Below are 20,976 nucleotides of genomic sequence, written 5' to 3' on the forward strand. Positions count from 1 at the left end.
TTTTTGGACGTCCACGCCCACCACGTCAGCTGCATAACTCATCAACCACCTCTGTTCCCTCATCAAAAAACCAAGCAAGTTAATTAAACAGGACTCGGTCTTAACAAATCAGTGCTGGCTTTCCTTGATTCACATTTGTTTTCAGTGACTGTTAATTTTGACCAAGATTGCTTCTAAAAATGTACTCACCACCAGAGTCAAACTGACTCGAGTGCCCCTACAGTTGATGGGATTTCCCTTGCATCCTTTTCTTTTAAGAAAAAGATTTACAATTCTCCAGTTTTCTGGCACCACTGCTGTATTTCATGAGGATTGGAAAATTATGGCCAGTTCCTCTGCAATTTCCACCCTTACTTTCTTCCTCATCCTTAGGTACACTCATCCGGCCCTGATGGCTTGTCAACTTCAAGCCCTGCCGGTCTATCCAACATCTCTCTCTTATTTTTTAAATCCAGTTTGGTGCACACGATGGCAGAACTTGTGGTAAACACAGCAAGAAGTCTCACAACACCAGGTTAAAGTCCAACAGATTTATTTGGTAGCAAATGCCACTAGCTTTTGGAGCGCTGCTCCTTTGTCATGTGAGTGGGAGTTGTGTTCACAATTGTCACTGGACTAGTAATCAAGAAACCCAGGTCTCGGGACCTGGGTTTAAATCCCACCACAGTAGATGGTGGGGAAAAAAATTAAATCTGGAATTAAAAGTCTAATGAAGATCATGAAACCATTGCCAATTGTTGTAAAAACCCACCTGATTCACGAATGTCCTTTTAGGGAAGGAAATTTGCCATTCTTTCCTGTTCTGGCCTACGTGTGACTCCAGACCCACAGCAATGTAGTTGACCCTTAACTGTGCTTTGAAATGGTCAAGCAAGAGCAATAAGGGGTAGGCAATAAATACTGGCCCAGTCAGCATCGCCCACATCTCATGAAAAGATTAAAAAAAACACAACCAGCTGAAACAGACAAGTATGTCGAGGTTAGCAGGAAACATTTTTTTTATACTACTTTTAACAAGCTAACCTGTCCATAGGAACAAGTCCATTTTGCTGTGGGGAAAACTACTTTTCCTAATTGTGAAACAGTAGTTCAGAGTGACCTACTGACTTTTATGTTCAAGGTCAAGAACTGTTTTTTCAAACAATCAGTCAAGCATTATAATAGCAGTGCTTTTTTTCACTGTGCATGGTTGTTGCAAGAGATGCAGGAAAATTCTTGTTTCCTTAATAGCCCCTTATGGAAAACATCAATAGAAATAAACCAAAATGCATTAATGTAAAACCTTAAATATCCTATTTCCTTTAAACAAGGAAAGACTGTGCAGTATAATGGTATATAGAGACAGATGTGGCAATCTGTTTGTTCATGTCCAGGTACCATAGACAGCAATGAGATGAATTACCAGTTAATTTAGTTTTGTTGATGGAGTAACATTAGCCAGTAGACAGGAGAAATAATGGAGGTTTGCAAAATATATCAATAGATCTGGGTGCTCTCGGTAGATATGGAATCTGACCCCATGTCTTCTGGTAATGACATGTCAATGAGGTAGACTGGACAGACTGTGCAAGACTTTGACAGTAATGATGTGAGTTTGGAAGGAAGGCTAATGCTGGAGACACTCACTCTGGCAATGATTGGACAGGTAAGAGCAGAAGTAAGTTGAAAAGAATTGTGTTGTAGAAGTATACAATATGATATTCAATTAGCAGAACAAAACTTGGAAAATGACCTGAAAATGGTCAGCTAATCACATTATAGACAGTATGCAAATAACAATGCGAAGAGATACAGCTAGAAGATTAGAGTGCAAGTCTCAATGCTCTGTTAAGCCTGTCGAGTGCTCCATGCTATCATGCTTAGAATAATATGTTCAATTCTGGTAAAGCTGGTTAGAGGGGAAGTAAGGACAGTTTTTCAGAGGAGTTAAAAGTGAGTAGAGATGTTGCACAAGGCATTCTGGGGCTATTGAAGAGAACTAAAACAGGCCTGCAGTTGTATGATTAAGTGTAGTACGTATGGGATAGAAAGCAGGAAGGATTAGCGATTGCAGCAAAGACCTTGGCAGTACTTAAACAGCCAGGTAGCTGATTGAAGAACAGGGATATAAAGGGAATTGGGACTGATGCATACATGAGATTGTGACTAATATTCACGCAAGGATAAACTGCGATGACAACTTGCATATATATAACATTTTTAATGTATTAAACATCCCAGGGTTCTTCTAAGAAGCTTTATCAATCAATTTGATGAATCACATCAGGAGCTGTCGGGGTGATAACTAAACGCTTTGTCAATGGTAGATTTTAAGGGGTGTCTCAAAGGAAGAGAGAGAGGTTTAAGGAGGGAATTTTGGAGTTCAGCAGCTGAAGACACAACCTCTAGTAGTGATGCAATTAAAATTGGGGGAGTGCAGAAAACTGTGAGGCTGCAGGAGATGGGGTAGGGAGAGCCAAAGCCATGGAGGGATTTGAAAATGGGAATGCAAATTTTAAAATTGATGTTGTTCTATCAGGAGCCTGTGTACCTCAGAGAGGTCAGGGGTATTAAATGTTTGAACCCAATAGCCTGTTACTGTTTTGTAGTTTCTATGTAATTAGGAGTGCAGTATGGCATTTCCTGAAATGATATCCCTATATTGGTCACCTCTAAGCTTTCCTCGCTAACTTCCCTAGCTCCACCCTGTACTATTTATACAGCTTTCCCATTGCCTTTCTCTTTCCAGATTGTTTAGTCACCAACACATTGACTTCAGAATACCTGTGCTCAGTTACAAATACCTTCATGGCCTTTGTCTACCGTACATTTAAACCTTCTCTCCTAGTTTGTACTTGCCTGCCTTCTCTCACATGCTCTTTTATGTCGCCCACTCTGCATCCTGACATTGGTGGTAGAGCCTTAAGCCATTTATAACTGCACTTTCAAAGCTGCTGCTTTTACCAGGTCTACATTTTGGGTGCTTACCTATACCAAACCTGCTAATCAATGTAAATTTTGTAATATTCCATACAGACTTGCCTCTCTGGTGACCAGCTTTTAAAATTAAAAGACACATCAGCAGTGATTTTCACTCATTCAAACACATGAGATTAAAAGGTCTCAAGGCATATCAATCATAAAAAAGGAATACTATGATATAGTCTACCACTAGGTAAACATAGTAAGATTTGGGATGGTTGGGAGCTGCAGAGGAAGAATTAGATTTTGAGACCAGTGTTTAAAATTGTGAAACTGATGTGAACTAAGGATTCATAACTTAATACTTTAACATAAAACATGTTCTCGGGAGGTAGGTAGGTAACACTTACAAACCATTTGTCAATCTGTAGATGCTATTATCCTGCATGTCTTTCAGTGCCTCATTATACCCTGAGGGTATTACCAGTCACTCACTGTGAGGCTTGAGACACACACACCAATTCAGCTGCTTTAGTGGTCATTTGCCACTAGGTCACACAGTTACCAGGTTTTATAGAATTCAATTTTATAACTTGCCACGGTTTGATTTGAAGACATGACCTCTTGGTTGCTTGTCCCTACACTCAGCCACTATACTGATTTTTAATAAAATGATATAAAAGTTTCTCAAATGCACGATTTCAAGAGGCTTGATCTGTATGGTATGTAAAATCAATAAAGCTCAATTTTATTATGGTATCAGTTTTGCTGTTTATAAAATGTGCACTTAAAATTAGTTATTTTGACAGCTCCCATTTATTGCCTTGTGTGTTTTCCAGTCTCTCCTATCTGTACACAAACTGTTTCCTACTTCACCCCCACAAAAATCATCAAATGCACGACATTATAGAATTCAGTAAAACAAGCTAAACAGCTACTGGGATTATACCAACATATACTGGGTTATACCTTCTCCTTTTGCTTCCTATCGCCTGCACACTAGAAGATATTTTTTCCGACTAGTCACAGTACACCATTTATCGACTGCTCCTAAATGCCAAGGGACAGAAATGCCAGACTGGTTTACATTCGATGACTGCACATCACATTCTTTATAATGTGGAACCCAATTAATATTGCAGTTAAAGGGATGTGTGTGGCAGCCACTTAATGGACAAAATTTTGTCAAGCCTCTCTCCTCTCCTAGTTCCTCAGGAGTGGTGGTTGTTTCCTAATGACAGGTACAGGTTATGTAATGGGCTACAATTTCCTGACTCCCCCAGTATTGGATTCGCAGGAGGGTAGTTGGGGGTGGGGGGTGACATTGGTGGTGGACTGGCAAATCCCTTTTGGAAGTTCCCAGGTAAGGGTTTACCCAGCAATTGTCCAGAAGCGCTAACTTCCCCTGGGCAGTTGTGCTGCCCTGGCAGCCATCCAGCAAAGTGCTTTGAGTGGCTAACTTCAGATGGTTTTGGTAGTTACTCTGAAAGAGGTAGTAAGAAATAAAGCACTTCTAATTTAGAGTAACTATTTTAAAGATCCAGCAGGAACCCAGTACGCCCTCAACCTGACCTCACCTAGCTCTGCCCCCGGCTGCTGTCTGAACCCCTAGATCCCATTCACTTACCATAGAAGGTTATCGTCTCTCTTTCAGTGGGACCTTTAAGCTCACCTGCTTTATTGGCAGCGAGTGCTGTAAAAGAAAACAGGGTGTGTGCCCTCTTTAACTCTGCTCCTTTCACACTTCACTACTGGAGCCATGGACATGTTTCACTTCTTCTGTCTCACCCAGCCTGAGTCAGGAAGGTCAGGCGAGCTGGGCGCTGTGGAATTTAAGCATGGGTAAGTCAGTATGGAGTGGCAATCCACTACTGATTGCTTCTCCGAGGAGGTTACAGGCCCATTCTGTACTTGTGGTTACCTTAATTATTAAAATTTAAGGCTCGCTGTTAAGATATCATCAGTAAAAAGTCTGACAACACCAGGTTTAAGTCCAACCGATTTATTTGATATTAAAGGTTGGACTTAAACCTGGTGTTGTCAGACTTTTTACTATGTTTACCCCAGTCCAACGCCGGCATATCCACATCAAGATATCATCAGTACAGCGGTGTTTGGAACAGGCTTTTGATGGCCCCGTTCATGTTCTGTGCATTCATGTTCTGTTCTTAATTCGGCGAGAGACTTAACCTTTCAGACTGCATACCATGAGCATATCCTTGACTGGCAAATCACTGTTGTTTAGGAGCTGGTCTTTTTTGAGTGGCAGTCCCCCTGAGAAAGAAGAGAGAAAAAACAAATGAGTGAGCACCTTGCATTTTGTGTATCGTCTTCTGTCTGAGCCTAGGAAGAAATTGTAGTTCCTTGGTAATGGCATTGAATGTTCTTGACCAGCAGAATTTCTGGTGAGACTGATTCACCCCTTGTCTCTGTTAGAAAGCATATAATTGACCATAATTCCTGCGATCTTCAGATTTTTCTACATAACAGCAAAGAAACTGCTTGCGTCAATGCAATGGAACTGTTCCAGTTCTGACATGTGAAACGTGGGCTGTGTTTTTTTTAAATTTATGAATATGGTTCTGCTGCTGGGATAAGGGAACTGGTATTAGTTGTGTAAATTTCAGAGGCTTGCTCGCAGACGCCAGTCTTTCAGAATCCAAACAAAAACAGCAGCAATATAAAAGTGACTTTGTGATCTCAACACAAAATAAAACTGAATAAGACTACCTTTAACCTATAGCCACACGTTATCCAAATACACTTGTTTACATTTAGCTGTGCACAGGGATGCAGTTTGCTTGAACTGTTTGTAACTTTTGTGCTGATGCATACTGCCTTAAATCTGCTCCACCTGAAGTTTGTTCCAGCATTTGTAGTGAATGTGTTGGTGAATGTTGAAGAACCAAGTATATTGACACATTATGGGTGGCACAGTTTTTTGCACTGCTGCCTCACAGCGATTCCCAGCTTGGGCCACAGACTGTGTGGAGTCTGCATCTACTCCCCGTGTCTGTGTGGGTTTCCTCCAGGTGTTCTGGATTCCTCCTGCAGTGTGCCCGAACAGGTGCTAGAGTGTGGTGACAAGGGGATTTTCACAGTAACTTCATTGCAGTGTTAATGTAAGCCTACTTGTGACATTAATAAATAAATGATAAACAATACCGGACAATAATCAACATGATGCATCTCCTTATCTAAGGACGCAACTGAACATGAAGGATGGCAAATTAGATCAGGTATAAAAAGGGAAATAGAGAAGGAAAGACTGTATTGAGACTAAAAGACAAATGAAATGTAATATTTTAAAAAATGGGCTTCTACAAAATCTCCAACAATTTACTCTGGAAGAATAAGACTCCACAATTTTCTAATTGTTCACTTTCTGAACGAAGAGGATCAATTGGTTGACTTTAACATTTGGGTAATAGTACTTGCACTGTTAATTACTGGACTGAGCTTTGTGAGACCAGACAATTCAGAACACGTCTCTCAAGTAAGAAATTATAGAAATGATCCCTAAAAGTGTGATAAATTAAATTAGCGGCTAGCTGTTGAAGTGAGAGTGGCAGCGTGAGTGAGAGGAATGGGGAAACAAGGGAGCAGCGCAAGTGTTGAGGGGCTGTCAATAAACCAGTTTTAAAAACTAAAGAAGTTCTGTTTCTAATTGCGTACCAGTTTACCAGTTCTTAAGGGAGCATTGTGCTGGACAGTGCCTGCACCAGATAACTCCCTGGGATTATCCCTAGAAGTCTATGATTATCTAGGGTAGATTGAAGTAGTCTTTGATGCAGACAACTGCCTGGCATGTTACTGTCCAGCCCATCACAGGCTCTGACACAGTATTTGCGCATGTGCAGGAAATGCTTCCTGTGACACAAATAAATACAGCTGATTAGTAATGGTGAGCGTGAAGCTACCCGATTGTTATTATAGAATGGTTACAGCACAAGCCAGCAACATTTGGCTCGCTGTGTCTTGTGTTGGTTCTCTGAAGAAGAAATTCACTGAGTGTCAGACCACCGCCTTTTCGCTGTAGCCCTGCACATCCTTATAATCCAGCTCCCTCTTGAACGCCTCGATTGAATCTGTCTCCACCACACTCTCAAGCAGTGCATTCCACACCTTGACCACTCACTGTGTGAAGAAGTTTTTCCTCATGTCGCTGTTGCTTCTTTTGGAAGTAGCCTTAAACTTAGTTCTTGATCTGTTGAATGGCAACAGTATCCCTGATCTACTGTTCAGACCTCCAGTGAATTAGACTATCTCTATCAAATCTCCTTTCAACCTTCTCTTTTCCAATGAGAAAGGCCCCAGTTTCTCCAGTCTTTCTCCATAATTGAAGGTTCTCATCCACAGAACCATTTTAATGGATCTTTTGTTTGGGGGAAAAAAAAATCTCCCAAGTTCACCAGAGCAAAGTTTCTGAAGAAAACTTGACCTGAACCATAACTCCGTTTCACTTTCCACAGATGTTGCCGGACCTGTTGAGTATTTTCAGCACCTTTTGTTTTTAAATCTAGTTCACGAATGTCTTTTCGGAAAGAAAATATGCCATCCTTACCCAGTGTGAACTATACATGACTTCACGTGGTTGACCCTTAAGCACTCTCTAAAAAGGCCATCCTTTCAGCTGGATTCATATCCATCATCTCATAAGACTCACCATCAGCTTAAAGACTACTAGGAATGGGCATTAAATGCTTGCCTTGACTGCAGCACCGGCATACAACATACATCCTGTAAATGAATTTATGAATAAAACAAGAATTAAATGTTCAAATACAGAAATTTCATGAAAATCATGGAGAGATTAAGGGCAAGATGTCACTTTTGCGAAGCTACTGGTAGAGCAAGGCAAATTGGTCAGCATTTTGTGGCAATTTGCAGTTAACAGGATATCTTTTTCTTGACATAACTTGCTACTTTTAGAGTATTTATATTTATTTGTATAAGCCAAGCCATACATGAAAGTTATAGATTGCTGGTAGTTTTAAGTGTAAATGGGATAGGAAATCTGAACTGATAACCTGACCAGTTTTGTTCGTTCATAGAATCCCTAAAGTATAGAATAAGGCCTTTTGGTCTGTCGAGTCTGCACCAATAATGATCCCACCCAGGCTCTATTCCCGTAACCCCCACCTGTTTACACTGCTAACCCCTCCCCCAACCTACACATCCTGGGATACTAAGTGGCAGTTTAGCATGATCAATCAACCTAACTTGCATATCTTTGAACTGTGGGAGGAAACTGGAGCACCCAGAGGAAACCCAGGCAGTCATGGGGAGAATATGCAAAATCCACAGACAGTGACCAAGGTTAGAATTGAACTTGGATTCTTGGTGCTTTGAGGCAGCAGTGCTTAGCACTGTGTCACCCAAACAATGATTAGATTGATACCACTGCGCTGCGTTAGCATCAATTCTTACTCGTGAGTAACATTTCCTGTAAATCCATGTTTACTGATATCTTGACTGTGCTTGTATAAATATTAGCGAGAGAGCAATGGGGAGAGGGAAAGCAATTGTTGCTGCTATTGGTCAAAATTTATTATTTTACATTCTATAAATATTCAGTTTGCAACATTTGCAAACTGAACTGCGTGCAAATTGGAATGTTACAAACAGGTATTCCTGATTTTTCCCTCCTTCACTGGTATATGAAGGCAGCTTATATTTCACCATTTGGAGTTTCATGCTGCTTGTTTTAGACCTGTGATTACCAAAGTTTGGAACAAAATTTCTAACCTCAACAGAGGCAGTTGAAATCCGACATGCCATGCTACCCAGTAAATTAATCTGGCTTGTCTGGATCTCTCTCTTTATCCAAGCTTAAGGTATTGGCAGTAGGTGATCATGGTCTTAAAAGTTTCACACTAGATTGTCCATTTCAAGAGTAAAAAGTCTGACAACACCAGGTTTTAGTCCAACCGATTTATTTGATAGTAAACGCACAAGCTTTCGGATTAGTCCCTTCGTCAGGTGAATGGAGAGTTCTGGCCTCAGACAGCATATAAAGCACAGACAGTTTACAGATTACTGATTAGAATGCGAATCTTTATACTTAACCTGCTGTTCAAGTCTTGAAGTGGCCGACAATGTGAGTGGAAGGAGCACTGATCACAGGTTAAAGAGATGTGTATTGTCTCCAGACAGCACAGTGAGTGAGGTTTTGCAAACCCAGGCAAGTGTTGGGGGTTACAGATAGTGCGACTTGAGACCGTCCTCATGTGTGTGGAACTTGGCTATCAGTCTGTGCTCAGCGACTCTGCGCTGTCGTGTGTCGTGAAGGCCACCTTGGAGAATGCTTACCCGAAGGTCAGAGACTGAATGCCTGTGTCCACTGAAGTGTTCGCCAACAGGAAGGGAACAGTCTTGCCTGGTGATTGTCAAGTGATGTTCATTCATCCGTTGTCGTAGCGTCTGCATGGTCTCCCCAGTGTACCATGCTTCGGGACATCCTTTCTTGCAACGTATCAGGTAGACAATGTTGGCCGAGTTGTAAGAGTATTTACCGTGTACCTGGTGGATGGTATTACATAAGAACATAAGAAATAGGAGCAGGAGTAGGCCATCTAGCCCTTCGAGCCTGCCCCGCCATTCAATAAGATCATGGCTGATCTGTTGTGGCTCAGTTCCACTTTCCCGCCCTCTCCCCATAACCCTTAATCCCCTCTCTTATCAAGAACCCATCAACCCGCTTCTTAAAAATATTTAGCGAGGCAGCCTCCACCACTTCAACGGGCAGAGAATTCCAGAGATTCACCACCCTTTGAGTGAAGAAGTTCCTCCTCAACTCCGTTCTATTCTCACGTGTGATGATGGTATCCGTGTCGATGATCCGGCATGTCTTGCAGAGGTTGCTGTGGCAAGGTTGTGTGGTGTTGTGGTCACTGTTCTCCTGAAGATTGTTCGCAGCAAACTACCCAATGGTCTGTTTGAGGTTGTGTGGTTGTCTGAAGGCAAGAAGTGGGGGTGTGGGGATGGCCCTGGCGAGATGTTTGTCTTCATCAATGATATGTTGAAGACTCTGGAGAAGATGTCGTAGCTTCTCCGCTCCCGGGAAGTACTGGACGACGAAGGGTACTCTGTCCACTGTGTCCCGTGTTTGTCTTCTGAGGAGATGGGTGCGGTTTTTCACTGTGGCACATCGGAACTGTCGATCTCACATTGTCTCACATTGTCACATTCACATTGTCGGCCACTTCAAGACTTGAACAGCAGGTTAAGTGTAAAGACTCGCATTTTAATCAGTAATCTGTAAACTGTCTGCGCTTTATATGCTCCGTCTGAGGCCAGAACTCTCCATTCACCTGACGAAGGGACTAACCCGAAAGCTTGTGCGTTTACTATCAAATAAATCGGTTGGACTAAAACCTGGTGTTGTCAGACTTTTTACTGTGTTTACCCCAGTCCAACGCCGGCACATCCACATCATTTCAAGAGTGCCATAGAAAGGAAACAGCTATGCTTTTCAGGGCACTTGGTATCATTAGTCCCTACACACCTTTTCAATGGTACAGAGAACCCATAATGAAGTGTAAGCAATTTGAATGCTAAGAGATAAATTGCAATTTATCTGCAAAAAAGAAATTCAACTGGATTATGATCATCTGTGCTTCACTGCATTGACCAATGCAGTATACTAACTGCATTAAAAACAATGTGCCACCATAGTTAGGTTAGCAATGCCTGTCAAAGCCAATCAAACATTATGCTAACTACAGTGGTCCCGTCAGTGATTATCGGACTAATGTCTGCTGCCCGAATACAGGACTCCAAAAATGAATCCAGAAAAAGTTGTTGTGCCACATTATTTCTAGTAAACAATGATAATACAAATGAACATGAGCAGTTTCGTTGATGCTGGGAATGCCTGCATCAGATCAAGTAGAGTTTGCACTTGTATCAACCAGTGATACTGAAGTTCATCAATAGCAAAGATAAGTTAAATTGAGGCCTCCAGGGAGGTGATTGAATAGTGTGGGGTGTCCTTCAGATGTTGATCCTTAAAGTGCAAAGTTTTGACGATACCCAAGAATCTATTGTTGCATTAACTATTATCATCAACACAACATAGCCTTGGGGCAGAGATTCTTGGCAAACAAGTGGGAAACCACTCGAATCATTGTCCAAGAAAGTTTCTGAAATGACTTTTGACCTTAGGCAGCACCTTCCAAATCCACAACCTCTACCACCTAGAAAAGCAAGAACAGCACATGCATGGGGACACCACCACTTTCAAGTTCCCCTCCAAGCCACTTACCATCCTGGCTTGGAACAATATCACCAATCCTTTACTGGCTTAAAATCCTGGAACTCCCCCTAACAGCATTGTAGCTGTACCTACACCACATGGTTTGGAGTAGTTCAAGAAGACAGCTCATCACCACCTTCTCAAGGTTATTTTGGATAGAAAATAAATGCTGGCATAGCCACACCCTGTGAAATAATTTAACATTTTAAAACATTGTATAGCTAAGCAATTTAGGTAGATCAAAAAATAGATCATGCTCAAGACTGAATGATCAGGATGTTTAGTGAGTCTGAATGCTGGACTAAAATTCCAATTGTATGTAGACAAGATTGTTTATATTATTGAGTGCTATCTTTATTTGAAGTATCTGATCCTTCTATTGACAGCATTCCAATAAGAGCAAAGTGCTGTTCAAACCTCATTTTGTATCTCTTCTGTGCATTAGGTTTGCTTTGGTTATTGGCTGTATTTGATTTGACATTGAAACTCTGTGGTCCTCAGAACTTGTTTGTAGCTTTTATTTTGTTAGTTTGCTTCTCTGTTTCAGCTGAGGAAAAAAATTGTTTTATTCACTGGCAGATGACATGTATTAACAATGTAGGCAGTTATATTATTTTCACTTTTTACAACATCCACCCTGCTGCCCAATTGCTCCCAAGTATATAGATGCTCTTAGGTCCTTTAAAAGTCTTTCTTTGTAATAGATGTAATATTTAAAGTACTCTTGACAATTACTTGGTTCTTTTGTCTGAGGCAGTACCCGCCCCCCCACCAACCCTGTCCTGATGGCAGGAACGTTTACATTGAAGCAGTGGTTAGCCAAGCAAATAATGGAATGTAACTCTCAACGCTACTCTCTAACAGGAAGACGTCTGGCATGTTGTAAGGCTAGTTCCTGGGTATCTCAATCAGTTTCACTCGGTAACACATGCCAGGCTGCCATAAGAAACAGTCTTCACATTCAAGTAGATTTGGTGCCAATGCACAGTATCGTTTGGCAGACCTCCCATCCTCCTTATGTTTCCACCACTTTGCTTGGCATTCTCTACATAGTATAGCACAAAAATGTGTTACGTTAGAAGTAAAGGGCAAGAAAAACACACATGCTTGAAATCAGAAATAGGAGCAGAAAATGCTTAAAATAAGCATTATGTCTGTCAGTAGCTGTAAAGAAAAGATACACGCTTGCATGTTGATCGTTTATAACTAAGGATTTATACCCAATGTTAACTTCTGTTTGTGTATTCCCATCATTTTTGTTTTTGATTTAAGAAAGACAGTACCTACCTGATGGATTATTTTTATTCTTGCAAATGATGTGCACCATTCGCACACGTGTCACCTATCTATTACTGTGACTTGGCAATAATAGTTAATTCCTGAGTCTTTATATAATGGGATGATTGGTAAACACTCACTGCAAAGCCTTTCTGTAATGTCCTGATGACATTTCCATCTGCGCCTTAAATGTGCGGCCAAATTGCAAGGCGTGTACTTACCTTTCTCACAATGTCGGGAGATAAGTAACTTCTCTGGGTTCTCTGAGCAGCATGAAGATGTTTCAGATTAGATTTGTTTCACGTGTTAAAAGTGGAAGTGTCACACCTGAGCTGATGCAACTGTACTTCCAGACCATACTAAAATGGAGAGGTTTTGAAATGTCTTTCCTTCCACCAAGTGGCCTAACATATCTCTATACTTGTTGGTTAGTGATCTCTAGTGCCTCTGCCCAATTTTTCACCTTCACCTTTGCTCTAGAGAAGAGAATGATTTCTTAAGAGAGCCTTCCAGTACAGTTATACCTCATAAGTTGCAGTCCCTTATGTAGGGACCTGGTCAGTCAATGTTGGCACATTATTCAACCATGCTGATGCTGATTTTGATTTTTTTTGACCTCTTCTGGACAGAGCTACTACTTAATGATCAGGAAGAGGCATGGTGATTAATTATTTATACATTTCTCCTCCTTTTGGCTCTATTAACCCAAGGTACTAAGGCCTCATACGATTTTTTCCTCTACTAATAATAATTGTGATCATCTAAATTGATATTAACCAAAAATCAGAGTTAATTTTTTTGCTTTATCTTCAGAGTTGTTTAATGTCTACGTGACATAAATGAAGCATCCAGCCTTTGATCTGTATTTAGGTGTAATTGAAGTTGAATGTTTATAGTCAGACTATTCTTGTGGGTGAAAAAATGTTGGGTTGATGCTAGTATGGTCAAGCACTATAAAAGGTTACGCATTCTAAGTGCATTATTTAATGGCTGTTTTCTTTATTTTCAAAGGATTTTCTAGTTGCTGCACGGCAGAGGTGTCTGCATGAATTAAGTGGATAGAAAGTGACATGCTGTGGATTAGTCGTTGAACGGTTTAAGAAGTTTAACCGCCCACTGCAGAACAGCTGAAGTCAGCTCAGCTGAACAAACTGTTGATTACTGTTGAGCAGTACATGCAGCAAGATGACTGATCCCATCATGGATTTTTTGGATGACGCCAACTTGTTTGGTGGGGGATTGGAAGGCTTGACAGATGATGGCTTTTCGCATGCAGGACCAGTTTCATTGGTTGACGAACTAAACCTAAGTGCAGATTTTGAACCTCTGCAGGTTGACCCATTACACCATGTATCGGAGACTCAAACGCCAGAAAAGATTAACTTTGAGCAGTTACAGACATTTGACTCGCTGAAACTTCAAGTGAACCAGCCGTTTAACTTGGTGGGCAGTGCTACTGAGACCAATGTACTGTCTCCACATTCCCAGTTTCATTGTTCACCGGATCATCAGCAAAATCAGACAAACGGGCTGTTCCCTTCTGCTCATAATGAGAGTGGTGGCCAATCGTTTGTGGATGGAAGCCCAATGTGGGGTCATCAAAGCCCCATTTCAAATCAGAATGGATCACCATTCCATACTTTGCAAGCACATTCACAGTCCATGCAGCCGCTGACCCCCTTTTTAACACATCATCATGATTTTGCTCTTCATCAGTCCAGCCCTCAGCAACAGCAACAACCTGCATCAGTGCAACCTCAGCAGAATATGAATCATTTCACAACAGGACAGAAAGCTCTAAATCAAGGCAGTCAATTTATGGGTGCCCATGGATCAGCTTCATCCCGTGTGACTCCGATGGGCCAACCAACCACAACTGTAAGTTCATCCACTCAACAACATTCTGCTACGGTGCAACAGTTTAACCAACCAACAGCAGCACTGCCCATGAATCCTATTCGATTCACCAGTAATGCCAACCACACTAGTGCACATCAGAATGTGAACTTTTCAAACTCGCCACGGGACATGACTCCTTGTTCCATTAATAATTCAACCCAGTTTACTCCTCAGTATTCCTACCCTAGTAACAACTTAGCTAATGGCAACAGTTTAACATCCACTGCAATCCTGTCAACTCATCAGGTAACCCAGGCCATGACCAGCTTCCCTGGGGGTGATGCGTTCACAGTGCCAGCAGGGACCAACCAGGAACCAGCACAGCATACGCTCAATCCCAACAGTCCTGCTAAGCAGAAAGTTCTCCAGCCTACCCATTCTGTAAACACTCAGGGAAACTTCAGTCCTTCAAGCATGCCCTCTGTTCAAACTGGTGTGCCAATAGCAAGTGGCCCGGCTTCTCAGGTCAGACTTTCTAACACATCAACTCAAAGGAAAACAACTGGCTTTTCATCTCTTCAGGGAAATCCACTTCCACAGTCTCAGATGCATCAGTTGACCAGGATGAATACAGATGATGTTTATCAAGGGCAGCTGTTAGCAACTTTTGGCCAAAGGGGTTCGTCCCCTGTTTCAAGACCAGTGGCTCCACGCCAGTTGCAACAGCAGCATCCAAATGTGCAACAGAAGATGGTTATCCAACAGCAAGTGCATCAAGAGCCAGCTACTGTCAGTCATTCTCTCTCTCAGCGTTGGCAGCCGTCAATAAGTAGCCAGCATCGACAGATGAAGGGACCTATGCAGTTGACTTTGCAACGGCAGGTTTGTACTTAAACTCTTTAGAGATTAGATCTCATTAATTCTGATCGTGTGAACATTTAATAAGGCAATTCGGAATGGTTTGAATTGGGCCACATGCTGTTTTCCATTTTGATGTGCTGTTTTCAGCTGTCTTGCAATTTTGCTACAGTTACAGATATATCAAAAGAACATTTCTCAGAGTGTTTAGGTAAAAACATTGGCTCAGGTTTTGCTGGAGTTGAGTATGTATGGTTAGCTAGGCTGATTCCTGCACATTTAGGTTCCAAACATCTTTCTGTCTGTAAAGTTGATGGAAACACAAACCAGTAGGTGTGGTGAGGGCAACCGCAGGGTTTCTGGGACCTCAAACATTAGTCTATCTGCTCAATCAGTGTGGCGGCATGGTAGCACAGTGGTTAGCACTGCTACCTCACAGAACCAGGAACCCAGGCTGAATTTCTGGCTTGTGTCACTGTCAGTGTGGAGTTCGCACTTTCTCCCTGTGTCTGCGTGGGTTACCTCTGGGTGCTCCAGTTTCCTCCCACAGTCCAAAAATGTGTAGGTTATGTGAACTGGCCATGCTAAATTCTCCCTCAGTGTACCCGAACAGACGCCAGAGTGTGATGACTAGGGGATTTTCACAGCACCTTCATTGCAGTGTGAATGTAAGCAGACTTGCAACACGAGCAAATAAACTTTTAAAAAACTTTTAAAAAACTTGTAATTCATGGTTTTGAGAAACGGCTGAGAAAAAGGGTGAATTTGAGGGTGCTGTGGGTAAACTGAATGTCAAAGAAAATACCAAGTAAAACAGGGAGAAACAAAGATTGGATTAAAAGAGTGAAAATTGAAAAAGGCAAATGTAAAAATTCAGTGTATGAAATGTTAAAAATCATCCAATGTATAATCAGAAGGAGTGAAACGCCATTAGTTTGGCTTTTTGAACAAGAGAGTTTGATGGGTAGTTTTGACAATGATCACTTCTTTCAAGAGTGTTTGTGCTATGAATGAGTAGCCCTAACTTTTGTGATGAGTTTTAGTTAAAAATGTGAGAATGCGGTGGTGTGATAAGAATCTGGGGTGGGGCAAGATGTGTCCATGAAGCCGGTGGCAAGAATCGACCAGTGAGTGTGGTGTATCTCAGTTGATGCTGTTAATTATGACATGAAGAAAGTTCACTGATGGTTTACTTTGCAAAGTTGTATAGGTACTTGAAATATCAAAGTCCTATAAATCATAAGATTGAAAGATGAATTTCTGCTATTATACTATTTGAATTGTGGTAGAATTGAAACGGAGTAGCTGTATTCTGGGATTCATTCATATAATCTTTTTCCACTTGCTTTTTGAAGATTTCCAAATTTTATCTACATCATTGACTATTGCATTGGTGGACCTGTAAAATGATGTGCTGTCGGGCCAGTATTGCTGTAAAGTATCTTAATAGTTGGGTCTTAATTGTATTTGACTGGTAGTATTGCCTGTTCTTGTGGTATGACGCTGTTGGTGTGTTTCCTTTTATACAATTTTCTCATGTGGTTGACAGCTTGGTGCAATGTAACATTATTTGGAACCAAGTTCAAATTTCAAAATCTTGAAGTAGGGGACAGGCAGAGCTCAGGATTAGATCTTGAGAATGATTTTTCCATTCAAGTTACACATTTTTGCAACTTGAAGCTACAGGATAACACAGTTTTTAATGTTTAGCTTGTCAACGAAATGTGAGTTACTCTAACGTCTCTAAACTAATTAGATTCTGGTTGTGATTGGGAGTTTGACTGATGTGGTCATGATTGATGAGCATTCAAATTGCTGTAGTGATTTTTTTTTTGATTGATTTGAAACTTTGTTATTAAATTTTGTGATCAAGGTTCCAGGCATCGTTGTGGGTTAACACAACATTTTGCAATTTTACCACTTAAGTGTCAGTGTCAAGTATTCCCAGGACGAATATAAGACAAGATAAAAATATAAGGCAGAGTAAATCTCCATCTGACCTGCCCCAACCATGAGCCTTCATCTCAATCTTTTGAGAACTGCTTTTTTACTGTGAATGTTTCTATTTCTCACTCCCACCATTTTTTTTGAGTTATGTAAACATATTTAAGAGCTTGTTTGTTCCAGATCTATCTTGGTTAACGTCCTTCAAGTGAATTCATTCCAAATGCAATAAAACCGTGAATAGCATTTTTAAAAGAAAGTTTGCTTCTCATTGAGAGACATCTTTCAAACTTAATTTCTTTCTTTATGTTGCATTCCCACCTTTTAAAAAAAAATCTTTCTTTGCTGTGCTATTTGTGTGACGTTCAGACAACATAATCCTGCGGCCATTGAGTCTGAGAATAACTAATCACAAACTGAAGCATGGTTTATCAAGTTTGGAATTGCAACATTGTGCAGATTCAAAGACATCAAAAAACCTACTGCTTTTTTTCCAAAAAGTGTTCTGGGGAATTTTTGGGGTAGGATGGAGTAAAACTTGTAATCAAATTCCTTCAGTTAGATAATTAATGGCACTGAAATATGCTTACAGAATAAAAGGTCAATTCCTTTGGCTCAACTGACCGAAGGTGACTGAAATATGCAAAAGCATCCCATTTGCATTTTAGCAGCCATGTTCTTGGTCAATAGCCCCATGTTAAACAGAAATGATTATCCATGTTTCCATGACTCTTGACCTTTGCAGGGTTGATTGAGTACTGGGAACATGGTGGCACAGTGGTTAGCACTGCTGTCTCACAACACCAGGGACCCAGGTTCAATTCCTGGCTTGGGTCACTGTCTGTTGTGGAGTCTGCATGTTCTCCCCATGTCTGAGTGGGTTTTCTCCGGGTGCTTTGGTTTTCTCCCACAGTCCTGAAGATGTGCTGGTTAGGCGCATTGGCCATGCTAAATTCTCCCTGAGAAGGGAGAGTGGCGACTTGGGGATTTTCACAATAACTTCATTGCAGTGTTAATGTAAGCCTTATTTGTGACTAATAAATAGTGTCACAAGTAGGGCTTACATTAACACTGCAATGAAGTTACTGTGAAACTCTCCCCAGTCGCTGCACTCCGGCGCCTGATGGGGTCAATGCACCTAACCAGCACATCTTTCAAACTGTGGGAGGACCCTGGAGCACCCGGAGGAAATCCACGCAAACAAGGGGAGAACGTGCAAACTCCACACACAGTGACCCAAGCCGGGAATTGAACCCTGTGCTTTGAGGCAGCAGTACTAACCGCTGTGTCACTCCTAATAAATAAATTGTAAAAACGTTGGATGTTGCTGATATGACGGTATGCCCGGAAGCATAGAGGTTTCAGTTAAGTAAGGGAGCTTGGTTGGTGCAGGCTTGGAGGGCTGAAGGACCTGTTCCTGTGCTGTAATTTTCTTTGTTCTTTGTTGGGAGTATTAATGCTTGGTGCCCAGGTATGGAAAGGGAAAATTGGATGGAAGTCCTACAATAATATCATTCTGCAACAGCATTTGCTGGAAGTGCACGTGCCTGACTGCTGGGTGAAGTCAGGTTTAGCTGTGACGCTCCAAGCAGTCAAATGACCAGAGTTAATGTTTTGAGGTTCTGATGAAGAGCAGAATGGATTCAAAATGTTAACCATGCTTTCTGTCCCTGCGATACTACCAGGCCGGCTGAGTTTTCCCAGCATCCTCTGTTTATTTTAGGAAATACCCCTTGTCTGATGCAATGTGCCTGGCACTCATGACACTGTTACCCTGATTTTGGGTGGCGGGGGGGAGCGGTGGGAGCAAGAACAAACAAGATTTAGACATGTATCGTAAAGGTAACGTGTAACTTCATTGGATTAGAAATGTTACTTGTTGTAATTGACATGACTATTTCTTTTGGTAGTTAAACAAATTTGCAACTTTGCTAGTTTTTTTTAAATTATAAGTACTGTATCGTTTAACACCGGTTCACACTTGTATGCTAATAAGACCTAGTTTAACACGGTCAACAGTCAGAGCCCCTTAGCAAATGTGTAAGGTAAAGTTTATTTACTTGTCACAAGTAAGGCTTACATTAACACTGCAATGAAGTTACTGTGAAATGAGTTTTGCATTAGAGGCAACCATATCAATGGAATCCAGTTAATGTATAATTTTGTTTGGAAATCATGATATAAAATTCAGTTGGTGTACCATCACACCAGCAACCGTTAAATTCAGTTTAATTTAAATGAATTTAAATAAATTCTATCATTTTTTTAAAAAGTCAGATTTTACTTAAATTCTGTTGGTTGGTGGCCTTTCAAGACCTTCTTTGCAAGTCTGTGATTGTGCTACCAGGATAATGAAGCTGGTTTTAGATGGAGTGTAGGGAGCCAGCGCATAGGTGTCACTTTGCTCTGATTTGGGCTAAACAATTTTTTGATTTGAATTATTATCGTCACATATGTTAGTATACAGTGAAAAATATTGTTTCTTGCGTGCTATACAGACAAAACATACCATTCATAGAGTACAAAGGGGAGAAGGAAAGGAGAGGGTGCAGAATGTAGTGTTACAATCATAGCTAGGGTGTCGAGGAAGATCAGTTTAATATGTGGTAATCCATTCCAAAGTCTGATGGTAGCAGCGAAGAAGCTGCTGATTGTTACTTGACCTCAGACTTTTGTATCTTTTTCCCTATGGAAGAAGGTAGAAGAGAGTATGTCTGGGGTGTGTGGTGTTCTTGAGTATGCTGGCTGCTTTTCCGAGGCAATGGGAAGTGTATACAGAGTCAGTGGATGGGAGGCTGGTTTGTATGTTAGACTGGGCATCTTTCACAACTCTTTGTGGTTTCTTGCGATCTTGGACAGAGCAGGAGCCATACCAAACTGTGATATATCCAGAAAGGATGCTTTCTTTGGTGCATTTGTGAAAATTGGTGAGAGTTGTAGCTGACATGCCCAATTTCCTTAACCTCCTGAGGAAGTAGAGGCTTTGGTGGGTTTTCTTAACTATAGCTGTCACTATAGAAAGACTTGGATTAAAATTTGCCAGTGGATATATGACCCTTGGTTTTGTGCTAAAGATATTATTGATTGTGTTTTTGAATCTGGATTTTGTTATCTCATTCCATCTCTGTGTCATGCACCAACTTTGGTAAGACTATCTAGGTAGCAGATTGTTACATTATGACTGAAGGTATCCAATAGTCAGTCACCAAAATGTGCAAGGAGAGTGATATGCTGTCACTTACCTCCCCCCCACATCCTTGCTGTTTATTTCTCTTCCACAGAGGCATAGCTAAGAGCAGAGTGGGACCTACCTCACATTTGAATGCGTCTATGCAGTGCAATAGCATTCTGAATTTTTTAAACAGTGGTAAATTATGTCAGTACAATGGCATGTATGGCACTTACACAGCTCATTTTTGCTCAGTTTTGGTTCTGCCAGGACTACCCAGCTCCAGACTTCATTTGGCGTTAATCCAAAGGGCAACCGTTGCCTCACAGTGCCAGCAGCCGAGGTTCATTCCCGACTTGGGTGACTGTGCGGAGTTTACATGTTCCCCCTGTGTCTGCGTGGGTTTTCCTCCGTGTGCTCCAGTTTCCCCCGTCAGTCCAAAAGATGTGCTGGTTAGGTGCATTGGCCATGCTAAATTCTCCCTGGGTGTACCCGAAACAGATGCTGGAGTGTAACAACTAGGGGATTTTCACAGTAACTTCTCGGCAATGTTAATGTAAGCCAACTTGTGACTCTATTAACTTTAAAAAAAAATGGGCAAAAAGGATGAGGTGTGACTGCCCTTGACTATCAAGGTAGCATTTGACTGACTGTGGCATCAAGAAGCAACACTTGGTGGAGGAAAACTCACCATTGGCTGAAATCATATCTAGCCCAAAGGCAGATTATG

General features: G+C 41.3%; 1 protein-coding gene across 5 annotated transcripts in view; it reads left to right on the forward strand.

The window, feature by feature from the left end:
* The window catches only part of chd9 (chromodomain helicase DNA binding protein 9), a 261,421-nt gene that overhangs the window by 42,614 nt on the left and 197,831 nt on the right, over positions 1-20,976 (forward strand). For all 5 annotated transcript variants that reach the window (XM_080186992.1, XM_080186995.1, XM_080186994.1 and 2 more), the window contains exon 2: positions 13,448-15,157. In XM_080186992.1, the coding sequence (XP_080043118.1) occupies positions 13,622-15,157 (1,536 nt within the window). In that variant the 5' untranslated portion in view covers positions 13,448-13,621. The remainder of the gene's footprint in view (positions 1-13,447; positions 15,158-20,976) is intronic.

This window comes from Carcharhinus amblyrhynchos, chromosome 4 (genome assembly GCF_965287045.1).
Source record: "Carcharhinus amblyrhynchos chromosome 4, sCarAmb.v2.hapA, whole genome shotgun sequence".
NCBI classification, from domain to species: domain Eukaryota; kingdom Metazoa; phylum Chordata; class Chondrichthyes; order Carcharhiniformes; family Carcharhinidae; genus Carcharhinus; species Carcharhinus amblyrhynchos.